At 43.0% G+C, this 13,177-nt stretch overlaps 1 protein-coding gene across 2 annotated transcripts in view; it reads right to left on the bottom strand.

Annotated features, from left to right (window-relative positions):
• Positions 1-13,177, bottom strand: part of LOC109892542 (bone morphogenetic protein 1) — a 50,336-nt gene that overhangs the window by 25,275 nt on the left and 11,884 nt on the right. For both annotated transcript variants that reach the window (XM_020485144.2, XM_020485145.2), the window contains exons 7-8: positions 10,228-10,352; positions 9,402-9,517 (exon numbers count right to left, since the gene is read on the bottom strand). In XM_020485144.2, coding sequence (XP_020340733.1) covers positions 9,402-9,517; positions 10,228-10,352 — 241 coding nt within the window. The remainder of the gene's footprint in view (positions 1-9,401; positions 9,518-10,227; positions 10,353-13,177) is intronic.

Here is a 13,177-nt window from a genome sequence, read left to right as displayed (position 1 = left end):
GAACAATGGAAATGTATGATACAGTGGGGCAAAAAAGTATTTAGTCAGCCACCAATTGTGCAAGTTCTCCCACTTAAAAAGATGAGAGGCCTGTAATTTTCATCATAGGTACACTTTAACTATGACAGACAAAATGAGAGAAAAAAATCCAGAAAATCACATTGTAGGATTTCTTATGAATTTATTAGCAAATTATGGTGGAAAATAAGTATTTGGTCACCTACAAACAAGCAAGATTTCTGGCTCTCACAGACCTGTAACTTCTTTAACTTCTTGGATATAGGGGGCGCTATTTTAATTTCTGGATGAAAAACGTTCCCGTTTTAAACAAGGAACGAAAAGATGCTCGACTATGCATATAATTACAGCTTTGGAAAGAAAACACTGACGTTTCCAAAACTGCAAAGACATTGTCTATGAGTGCCACAGAACTGATGTTACAGAAAAAAAACAGATAAAAATACAATCAGGAAGTGCCGCATTTTTGCCGCAAGTGACTCCTTATATGGCTGTGGAGGAGCTAGGAGTCAGCTTACGTTTTCCACGTTTCCCCCAAGGTGTCTGCAGCATTATGACGTATTTGTAGGCATATCATTGGAAGATTGACCATAAGAGACTACATCTACCAGGTGGTCGCTTGGTGTCCTCCGTTGCAATTATTGCGCAATCTCCCGCTGCAGTATTTTTCCGTTTGCTTCTGATGACAAGCCAACTGCCACCACTGATAGATTATCGAATAGATATGTGAAAAACACCTTGAGGATTGATTCTAAACGACGTTTGCCATGTTTCTGTCGATATTATGGAGCTAATTTTGAAAAAAGTTCGGCGTTGTAAGTGACTGCATTTTCCGGTATTTTTCTTAGCCAAAAGTGATGAACAAAACGGAGCTATTTCGTCTACACAAATAATATTTTGGGGAAAAATGAACATTTGCTATCTAACTAAGAGTCTCGTCATTGAAAACATCCGAAGTTCTTCAAAGGTAAATTATTTTATTTGAATGCTTGTCTTGTTTTTGTAAAAATGTTGCGTTATGGTAATGAGCTTGAGGCTATGATTACGCTCCCGGATACGGGATTGCTCGACGCTAGAGGTTAAGAGGCTCCTCTGTCCTCCACTCGTTACCTGAATCAATGGCACCTGTTTGAACTTGTTATCAGTATAAAAGACACCTGTCCACAACCTGATACAGTCACACTCCAAACTCCTCTATGGCCAAGACCAAAGAGCTGTCAAAGGACACTAGAAACAAAATTGTAGACCTGCACCAGGCTGGGATGACTGAATCTGCAATAGGTAAGCAGCTTGGTTTGAAGAAATCAACTGTGGGAGCAATTATTAGGAAATGGAAGACATACAAGACCACTGATAATCTCCCTCGATCTAGGGCTCCACGCAAGATCTCACCCCATGGGGTCAAAATGATCACAAGAACGGTGAGCAAAAATCCCAGAACCACACGGGGGGACCAAGTGAATGACCTGCAGATAGCTGGGACCAAAGTAACAAAGCCTACCGTCAGTAACACACTACGCCGCCAGGGACTCAAATCCTGCAGTGCCAGACGTGTCCCCCTGCTTAAGCCAGTACATGTCCAGGCCCGTCTGAAGTTTGCTAGAGAGCATTTGGATGATCCAGAAGAAGATTGGGAGAATGTCATATGGTCAGATGAAACCAAAATATAACTTTTTGGTAAAAACTCAACTCGTCATGTTTGGAGGACAAAGAATGCTGAGTTGCATCCAAAGAACACCATACCTGCTGTGAAGCACGGGGGTGGAAACATCATGCTTTGGGGCTGTTTTTCTGCAAAGGGACCAGGATGACTGATACGTGTAAATGAAAGAATACATGGGGCCAACTATCGTGTGATTTTTAGTGAAAACCTCCTTCCATCAGCAAGGGCATTGAAGATGAAACTTGGCTGGGTCTTTCAGCATGACAATGATCCCAAACACACCGCCCGGGCAACGAAGGAGTGGCTTCGTAAGAAGCATTTCAAGGTCCTGGAGTGGCCTATCCAGTCTCCAGATCTCAACCCCATAGAACATCTTTGGAGGGAGTTGAAAGTCCGTGTTGCCCAGCAACAGCCCCAAAACATCACTGCTCTAGAGGAGATCTGCATGGAGGAATGGGCCAAAATGCCAGCAACAGTGTGTGAAAACCTTGTGAAGACTTACAGAAAACGTTTTACTCCGTCATTGCCAACAAAGGGTATATAACAAAGTATTGAGATAAACTTTTGTTATTGACCAAATACTTATTTTCCACCCATAATTTGCAAATAAATTCGTTAAAAATCCTACAATGTGATTTCCTGGATTTTCTTTTCTCATTTTGTCCGTCATAGTTGAAGTGTACCCATGATTAAAAGTACAGGCCTCTCTCATCTTTTTAAGTGGGAGAACTTGCACAATTGGTGGCTGACTAACTACTTTTTTGCCCCACTGTATACTATTTTCCAACTGAGTCTCTACTTCTTTCCAACACAATTTCTAATTTTGCTACATAAGACCGAATCGAGGTGGTCGGTCACATACAGTGCATTCGGAAAGTATTCAGTCCCCTTGACTTTTTCCACTTTTTGTTACGTTACAGCTTAATTCAACAATGTATTAAATAAATAAAAATCCTCAATATACACACATCATCTTTCCATTGATCATCCTTGAGATGTTTCTACAGCTTGATTGGAGTCCACCTGTGGTATATTCAATTGATTTGACATTATTTCGAAAGGCACACACCTATCTACCTAAGAAAAAATTTTACAATTAGAAAAAAAGTACATTACAATGATTTATTTTACAGGGAACTAATGCTGAGTTAAGGCTCCCAGAGTTGCAAGGACAAATCAGATACAAATTCAATTAGCACTGAGGAGCGAAGTAAACGGTGTCGAGGCCTTTGGGCCCAACAAGTAGCAGGATTATTTGAAGCATCCCCTGAAGCCCCCTCCTGGTGTTCAAAGACCATTCACTGGCATTTTCTACAAGAAATCTGCCTCCAGAAATAAAAGCTTATCCCAAGTGGGTGTGACTCCTGTTGCCTGCTGCACTGCTGTTTGGATTCCACCTGGGGATCTGTTCACCGTCTGCCCTGTCCTGTCTCCCCCTAACTGGTACAGGTACCCCCACCACACTCATCCCTTTCTCCCGAGCTTTCGCTCGCCTCCAGCACTCACGCACTGTTGGGGTGAGTAACTCTGAACTTACAATGGCTAGTCCCAAATCGTTATATATTTTGTTTTTTTCTTGTGCATTTTGCCTCATGACTCCTGCATACTTTGTTGACTACAAACTTTCTTTACTCAACCATGGGACAGACTGTTTGTTCCCACACTCGGGACTTTGACTCTCTAATGGTTACACAGACTTTTGGCTTCCCATCCTATTCTAACCACCTCTCACCGGCTTTGTATTCATGTTACCTGATGAAATTGCTGTACAATATGATCTTGTTGCCATCTGATGCACATTCAGAAGTCATACATCAGCACTGCAGAGCTCTCCCTGTACTATGCCGTGCCTTGATTGTATTACTGTTGATGATATCTGGAAATGTGTATGTACACCTTGGCCCATCTACTGTAGCTAGCCCCAATTCTGACTTGTGTTCTGATTTCTGCTTCACTGATTTCTGCTCTCATAAAAGCCTTGGTTTTCTGCACGTTAACACAAGAAGCTTATTACCTAAAATGGATTAACTGAAAGTGTGGGTTCACAGCTCCAATCCAGATGCGTTGGTCATTACTGAGACGTGGTAAAGGAAGAGTGTTTTCGGCAAGACAGATCTTCCAAAGGTGGAGGGAGTGGTAATGTTTACCAAGGATCACCTTCAGTACTCGGTTGTCGCCACCAGGTCTGTACCCACACAATTTGATTTGCTGGTTTTAAACAATAAACTTTCAAATTGCTCTTTGTTGACTGTCGCTGGGTGCTATTGTCCTCTATCAACACCGGCCTGTACCCTACCTGCCCTAAGCTCTCTCCTGGCCCCTTTACACTAAGTCTGAATTTGTCCTGCTTGGTGACCTAAACTGGGACATGCTTAAACCACCTGACCCAGTCCTAAAGCAATGAGACTCCTTAAATCTTTCTTAGATTATTACCAATCCCACAAGGTATGACTCCAAACACCCAGAAAAGGCTACTCACCTTGATGCTATCCTCACAAATAATCCTGATAGGTATTATTGTGGTATTTTCTGTAATGACCTTAGTGATCACTGTTTTACAGCCTGTGTTTGTAATGGCTGCTCAGTGAAAATGACCTGTCCTAATTTGTCATTGACGCTTGCTAAAAAACTTTCATGAGCAAGCCTTCCTTCATGACCTGGCCTCTGTAAATTGGTACAGAATGAGCTTGATCTGTTGAAGATGCTTGGACCTTCTTTTTAAATATTTTCAGTGGTATTGTTAACAAACACGCCGACATAAAGAAAATGAGAATTAAAAACAGGTTCAGCCCCTGGTTCAACCGTGATCTTGCAGAGTTACTCCACCTCAAGAATAGCATTTGACGAAAGGCTCGGCACACGAATACTCAGTCTGACTAGCTATCATTCAGGCAAATGAGAAGTAAGTGCACTCAAGCTATCCGGAAGGTCAAAGTTAGTTACTTTAAGGAGCAGTTCTCTCTCTCTGGGTCTGACCCCAAGAAGTTCTAGAAAACGGTTAAAGACCTGGAGAATAAATCCTCCTCACGGCTGCCCATATCCCTTAAATGTTGATGTGGGGTTGTTACTGACAAGAAGCACATGGCTGAGCTCTTTAATCACCACTTCATTAAGTCAGGATGCCTCCTTGCCTGTCCAACATTTCCTAATCTCCCACCCCTTCTAATGTGACTATCCCCGATGCTTCTCCCTCTTTCTCCCCTGCCCCGCTACAAACTTTCTCTCTGTGGGTAGTGACTGAGTCCGAGGTGCTAAAGGAGCTCCTTAAACTTGACCACAAAAAACATCTGGGTCAGATGGGCCTATTTCTCTTTTGCCCTGTTTATCAAAAGTGTTGGAAAAACTTGTCAATAATCAACTGACTGGCTTTCTTGATGTCTATAGTATTCTCTCATGTATGCAGTCTGGTTTCTGCTCAGGTGATGAATGTGTCACTGCAACCTTAAAAGGTCCTCAATGATGTCACCATGTCCTTGATTCTAAGCAATATTGTGCTGCTATTTTTAGGGACTTGGCCAAAGCTTTTGATACGGTAGACCATTCCATTCTTGTGGGCCGGCTAAGGAGTATTGGTGTCTCTGAGGGGCCTTTGGTCTGGTTTGCTAACTACCTCTTTCAAAGAGTGCAGTGTATAAAGTCAGAATAGCTGCTGTCTCAGCCACTGTCTGTCACCAAGGGAGTACCCCAAGGCTCGATCCTAGTCCCCACGCTCTTCTCAATTTACATCAACAACATACCTCAGGCAGTAGGAATCTCTCTCATCCATTTATATGGAGATGATACAGTCTTATACTCAGCTGGCCCCTCCCTGGATTTTATGTTAAATGCTCTACAACAAAGGTTTATCTACCCTTAACCTACCCTTAACCAAGGTCATGTGGTTTGGTAAGGAGAATGCTCTTCTCCCCACAGGTGCGATTACTACCTCCTGAGGGTTTAGAGCTTGAGGTAGTTACGTCATACAAGTACTTAGGAGTATGGCTAGACGGTGCACTGTCCCTCTCTCAGCACATATCAAAGCTGAAGTTAAATCTAGACTTGGTTTCCTCTATCGTAATCACTCCTCTTTCACCCCAGCTGACAAAAACTAACCCTGATTCAGATGACCATCCTACGGCGACACAATTTATAGATCGGCAGGTAAGGGTGCTCCCGAGCGGCTAGATGTTCTTTACCATTCGGCCATCAGATTTGCCACCAATACTCCTTATAGGACACATCACTGCACTCTATACTCCTCTGTAAACTGGTCATCTCTGTATACCCGTCACAAGACCCACTGGTTGATGATTATTTATAAAAACCCTCTTAGGCCTTACTCCGCCCTATCTGAGATATCTACTGCAGCCCTCATCCTCCACATACAACACCCGTTCTGACAGTCACATTCTGTTAAAGGTCCCCAAAGCATACACATCCCTGGGACGCTCCTCTTTTCAGTTCGCTGCAGCTAGCGACTGGAACGAGCTGCAACAAACACTCAAACTCTTCATTCAAAGACTCAATCATGGACACTCTTACTGACAGTTGTGGCTGCTTTGTGTGCTGTTGACGGTGCCCAATAATGTTTGTACCATGTTTTGTGCTGCTACCATGTTGTGTTGCTACCATGTTGTTGTTGTGTTGTGTTGATACCATGCTGTGTTGTCATGTGTTGCTGCCTGGCTATGTTGATGTCTAGGCCTCGTTTTATGTATTGTTGTGTTGTCTCTCTTGTTGTGATGTATGATTTGTCCTATAGGTATATTGTATTTATTATTTATTTTTAATCCCAGGCCCCCGTCCCCGCAGGAGGCCTTTTGCCTTTTGGAAGGCCGTCATTGTAAAAAAATGTGTACTTCATGGACTTGCCTAGTTAATTAAAAGGTCAATAAAATAAATACAAGTTAAAAAAATCAATATGAGGTCCCACAGTTGAAATTGTCCTTAGAGCTCCGAGACAGGATTGTGTTGAGGCACAGATCTGGGGAAGGGTACCAAAATATTTATGCAGCATGGAACCACCAAGACTCTTCCTAGAGCTGGCTTCCCAGAGCAATTGGGGGAGAAGGGCCTTAGTCAGGGAGGTGACCAAGAACCCGATGGTCACTCTAAAAGAGCTCCAGAGTTCCTCTGTGGAGACGAGATTAACTTCTAGGACAACCATCTCTGCAGCACACCACCAATCAGGCCTTTATGGTAGAGTGGCCAGATGGAAGCCACACCTCAGTAAAAGGCACATGACAGCTCGCTCAGAGTTTGCCGAAACGCACCTAAATACTCTCAGATCATGAGAAACAAGATTCACTTGTCTGATGAAACCAAGAATGAACTCTTCGGCCTGAACGCCAAGCGTCACATCTGGAGGAAAACTGGCATCATCCCTATGGTGAAGCATGGTGGTGGCAGCATCATGCTGTGGAGATGTTTTTCAGCGGCAGGGACTGGAAAGTATTAGTCAGTATTGAGGGAAAGATGAACTGAGCAAAGTACAGCGAGATCCTTGATGAAAACCTGCTCCCGAGCTCTCAGGACCTCAGACTGGGACAAAGGTTTGCCTTTCAACACAACAACAACGCTAAGCACACAGCCAAGACAACGCAGGGGTGGTTTCAGGACAAGACTCTAACTGTCCTTGAGTGACCCAGCCAGAACCCAATCGAACATCTTTGTAGAGACCTGAAAATAGCTGTGCAGTGACGCTCCCCATCCAACCTGACAGAGCTTGAGAGGATCTGCAGAGAAGAATGGGAGAAATTCCCAGAATACAGGTGTACCAAGCTTGTAGCGTCATACCCAAGAAAACTTGAGGCTGTAATCGCTGCCAAAGGTGCTTCAACAAAGTACTGAGTAAAGGGTCTGAATACTTAAGTTAATGTGATATCTATGTTTTTTATTTCAAATAAATTATGAAAGCATTTCCAAAAAACTGTTTTTGCTTTGTCATCATGGGGTATTGTGTGTAGATTGATGAGGAAATAGAACAATTTAATACATTTTCGAGTAAGGCTGTAACGTAAACAAAATGTGGAAAAAGTCAAGGGGTCTGAATACTTTCCGAATGCATTATATGGACACAGAAAAAATCAGCAAAAGAATAAATGTCCTCTCACAGTCAACTGCATTTATTTTCAGCAAACTTAACATGTGTAAATATTTGTATGAACAAAACAAGATTCAACAACTGGACAAGTTCCACAGACATGTGACTAACAGAAATGGAATAATGTGTCCCTGAACAAAGGGGGGGGGGGTCAAAATCAAAAGTAACAGCCAGTGTCTGGTGTGGCCACCAGCTGCAATAAGTACTGCAGTGCATCTCCTCTTCATGGACTGCACCAGATTTGCCAGTTCTTGCTGTGAGATGTTACCCCACTCTTACACCAAGGCACCTGCAAGTTCCCAGACATTTCCGGGGGGAATGGCCCTAGCCTTCACCCTCCGATCCAACAGGTCCCAGATGTGCTCAATGGGATCCGGGCTCTTTGCTGGCCATGGCAGAACACTGACATTCCTGTCTTGCAGGAAATCACACACAGAACGAGCAGTATGTGGCATTGTCATGCTGGAGGGTCATGTCAGGATGAGCCTGCAGGAAGGGTACCACATGAGGGAGGAGGATGTCTTCCCTGTAACTCACAGCGTTGAGATTACCTGCAATGACAACAAGCTCAGTCCGATTATGCTGTGACACACCGCCCCAGACTATGATGGACCCTCCACCTCCAAATCGATATCGCTCCAGAGCACAGGCCTCGGTGTAACGCTCATTCCTTCGACAATAAAAGTGAATCCGACCATCACCCCTGGTGAGACAAAACCGTGACTTGTCAGAAAAAAGCACTTTTTGCCAGTCCTGTCTGGTTCAGCGACGGTGGGTTTGTGCCCATAGGCGACATTGTTGCCGGTGATGTCTGGTGAGGAGCTGCCTTACAACAGGCCTACAAGCCCTCAGTCCAGCCTCTCTCAGCCTATTACGGACAGTCTGAGCACTGATGGAGGGATTGTGTGTTCCTGGTGTAACTCGGGCAGTTGTTGTTGACATCCTGTACCTGTCCCGCAGGTGTGATGTTCGGATGTACCGATCCTGTGCAGGTGTTGTTACACGTGGTCTGCCACTGCGAGGACGATCAGCTGTCCATCCTGTCTCCCTGTAGCGCTGTGTTAGGCATCTCACAGTACGGACATTGCAATTTATTGCCCTGGCCACATATGCAGTCCTCATGCCTCTTTGCAGCATGCCTAAGGCACATTCACACAGATGAGTAGGGACCCGGGGCATCTTTCTTTTGGTGTTTTTCAGAATTTTTCATACGTTTTCATAATTGTGACCTTAATTGCCTACCGCCTGCAAGCTGTTAGTGTCTTAACGACCGTTTCACAGGTGCATGTTCATGAATTGTTTATGGTTCATTGAACAAGCAAGGGAAACAGTGTTTAAACCCTTTACAGTGAAGATCTGTGAAGTTTCTTTTTTTGCTGAGTTCATAATAGATGAATACTGTATATTATTATTTTTTTTTTTTAAGTTATTCAAATATAAATGACCAACCTTACAATCAATTGCCATAGATTTTCTGTCAATTACCAAAATTACTGAAGATTCTGGTAACTTTAGTAAATTACCGGTAGGTTTGCAACCCTAGAACTGATTTAACTCAAGGAGAAACTCGCTGCACAGTTGTGAACTATTTCCACAAGACAGAGTTTGACGGCTAGCCCTTGGATGTTTTCAACCCACCTTCTCTCCAGGTGTGACAGAGATCCTCCAGATACAGTGGACATAGGCTGCATATCCATTGGGATAACCAGGAGAGGAGAAGTTTCCACTACTGTCCTGTAGGCTGTCCCCACACCCTGCCCACAAAACAGCACATGGTAATAAAACAAAGAAACAGACTCTAAACACACCACAGGAATGGCATAAGCTACAATAGAGAAAGAAGGCAGTTGTCTCAACATACTGTCTCAACATGCTGTAGATTTCCTTTAGCCTCAAAAAGGAGGAATAATTACTAGCACTTGAATGGTTGCTGATTTATTGGTTGTTGAATTTTAACAACGTTGGCTATTCCTGAGGCTTGAGTTCTCCAGATTACAACAATAAACTGAATTCCAATTTTTGGAAACAAAGAAACAAAAAAACAATCAACCTCCTTTCGACGATGACAACGCAAGTCCATTCATCTACTAATGTCACAGATTTGTCGTCACTGTCTTGTCTTAGACTCAGAAAAATTAACACGGTAATCATCAGTCGTCATCTTTTGAATAGGCAGGGGTGGTCGTAGTCAGACCTTGTGCAGGGTTTATCAGCATGTTCTCTCTGACATTTCACATGGTGAGAATACTACACTCTTAGAAACAAAGAGCTATCTATAACCTAAAAGGGTTCTTTGGCTGTAGCCATAGCTGAAACCTTTGAAGAACCCCTTTGGGTTCCAGGTAAAATTGAAGGGTTCTACATGGAACCCAAAAGGGTTCTACCTGAAACCAAAAAGGGTACTGTTATGGGGTCAGCCAAAGAACCAGCAGTCAGGAGGCCTGCCAAGTCGGATTTGTCTTACTTGTACATTTGTAGAGTTTGCGGGCTTGTGTGATGTCCCCTTTGCTCAGCCTTGTCCTCTGGCCAATGGGTGGCCTGACTCCATTTACATCATAGCGAGGTAGAATGGTGTCTAAGAAAATGCCTCTGTGGTTCAGACACAAACACAAACACAAACAGGGTCAATAAGAGAGACCAACACCTATTCTCTCGTTGCAGAACTGAAGTTTTCATTTGTATTAATGGACAAGAGGAAACTTTGGTTTTACTGCGAAAATTCAAAACCATTCATCTTAGATATTACCACCATTAACAACAGTTTAATCGAGTACAGGCTTAACTGAATGAACAGCAAAGACGGAATGCAATATGATATTTTATTAAATAGTTTGGGGAATCCTCAGCGCCAGATGATGTGATGGCATCAAACCCCAAAACAGTTGCTGAAAAACAGTAAGTACGAGAATGAGGGTAAGTTTACATACAAATACATCCCAAGATTTGGTTGGTTGAGAGAGAGGAAGGTGATCATTGCCAGAGTGAACCAATGGGTTAAACAACAAGCGTGAGGAATGTGCATTATTGTGCCGTGCTACAGATGTAGGATCTTAATTTGATCACTCCTTTGTTGCTCACATAATTTCCTGCACAGCAGGGAATGCAAACTTGAGGTTTTAAAAACACTTCACTCTGGTCAAGCTTTATATTTTCGATAAAACATGGTGAAGGCCCAAAATTGCCAAAATGGCTGCAAATGTTTTACTTTTAAACTCGGCCAAAACAGAGATGCTAGTTCTACGTCCAAATAAACAAAGATATCTGCTGTTTGATCTGACAATTAATCTGGATGGTTGTACAGTCGTCTCAAAGAAAAAAATATTTGAAGAGCAGCTTTTCTCCATCTTTGTAACATTGCAAAAATCTGAACCTTTTTGTCCAAAAATTATGCAGAAAAGCTAAGGCATGCTTTTTAAACTTCAGTATTAGACTACTGCAATGCTCTACTCTCCAGCTACCCGGATAAGGCCTAGAATTTCTAAGCAAACAGCTGGAGGCAGGGCTTTCTCCTATTGATCTATATTTGTACGTGCTTTGACAGTGGGCGGGGTTATATCCCGCCTGGTTGGCCCCATCCGAGGGTATCGTTGGACAGTGTCCCCTGACCCAGTCTCCAGTATCTATGCTGCAATAGTCTATGTGCCAGGGGGCTACGGTCAGTCTGTCCTATCTGGTGTAATTCTCCTGTCTTATCTGGTGTCCTGTGTGATCTTAAGTATACTCTCTTTGATTCTCCCATTGCGCTCTCGGAGGACCTGAGTCCTAGGACCAGGCCTCAGGACTTCCTGGCCGTCCTCAGTCCACTTGGCTATGGTACACTGACGTGCTACATTGTCCCGGACACACACACACACACACACCTCTCTCTCCCTCTCTCCCGCCCGCTCGCCCATTAATCCTGACGTGACCTGTTGCACCCTCTAAAATAACTTATTATCTGACCCTGCTTGTCATCTATGAACGTGTGGCCATGTACTCTCATAATCTCCACTGGGCACAGCTATATGAGGACTATCCACCCCTCAGAGCCTGGTTTGTTCCTAGGTTCCTGCCTTTCTATGGAGTTTTTCTTAGCCACCGTGCTTCTATAGTACATCTGCATTGCTTGCAGGCTGGGTTTCTGTATAAGCACTTTGTAACATCTGCTGACAACTGTGGTATACGCGGGATAAACGCCTCCATTCTATACATACCTTGGAAATAATAAACGATGCAGCATCCTTTGTGGAGTTCACTTTTCCAAAGTAATGTACAGAATGGAGGCATTTATCATGCTTATACCAGAGAAAATAATACTAAAGCACACATTTACCGGCATAATTTTTTGTTGTTGATATTTTAATTTTTATAAGCTTTCTCATCTTTCATTCGATTAGTTCGATATTAATTGACGCGACCCAGTTGTTCATTCATTATGTTCCATTGCCATGCTGGTGGCAACGTTCTTATCCCTTGCTTGCTAGCTAGCCAACTAACTATGGCTAACACGGTCACAACCTCTTCACCCAGTGTAACAGCAAAGTAGCTGCATTTGTGTTTGTTTAAACCGTTTTCTATCAACATTAATTTTGATACATCCATAACGATTAGCTGATGATGCCCGATTAGCTAGAAAAGTTTGCCTTGTCATCAGGATACTTGTCAACAATGACTGTTAATAACGAGGAGACAGCATTGCAAACTAGAAACGTGTGAGGATTTGACAGCATAGCGACAGCAGGTTCATCACTCACCTCGTTAGGTCATCAGATGTTCCAAAAAAGAATATATCTCTGCAAAAGCAAATCAATGCTACCTAGCAAAAAGAAATCCTCGTTGGACCTGCATTTACAATGTATCTTATTTCAGTTTCTGTGGTTGTTGATTTAGAATTCTGTAAGTACAGTCTGCATGTGTAAGCGCATATTACATCATGATTACGAGGAGTCCCGATATCTTTTCCGACTGTCCCAATATATTTTCCAACTTGTCCCATTATTTGGTTTTAATGTCCATTCTAGAATGCCCTTCTAGCCAATCAGAAACAAGTTTTCAACAATGCTGTGGATTAACATCCACATAATAATTCACATTTCCTGTTGCTGCAGGATTTCCTGCTGTAGCAAACTGGCTTAAATTAATATCCTACATCTGTAGGCTAAGGTAAATAGGTGAATCACATTCCGAACATGGCTATTAGGAAAGAGGAGAAGAAACAAGACGCTATGCTGATGATGATACGTTTGTATTCATTCCCACTACGCCCGTAGAATAGGAAACAAAGTTAATTATGTTGTGCTTACTGGATGAAGTTAAATGATCATTCAGACCAGCCTTCCTGAATGAACTTTCATAAACTAAATTTCCACTGGAAAAGCAGTCATGAGTTGGGACAGCTGTGGTGCAAGCCATAGTAAGATATTTTCACAACGGGT

Source organism: Oncorhynchus kisutch, linkage group LG6 (assembly GCF_002021735.2).
Source record: "Oncorhynchus kisutch isolate 150728-3 linkage group LG6, Okis_V2, whole genome shotgun sequence".
Classification (NCBI taxonomy): Eukaryota; Metazoa; Chordata; class Actinopteri; order Salmoniformes; family Salmonidae; genus Oncorhynchus; species Oncorhynchus kisutch.
Note: the sequence above shows the minus strand (reverse complement) of the source record. Positions and strands in the feature narration are given on the sequence as shown.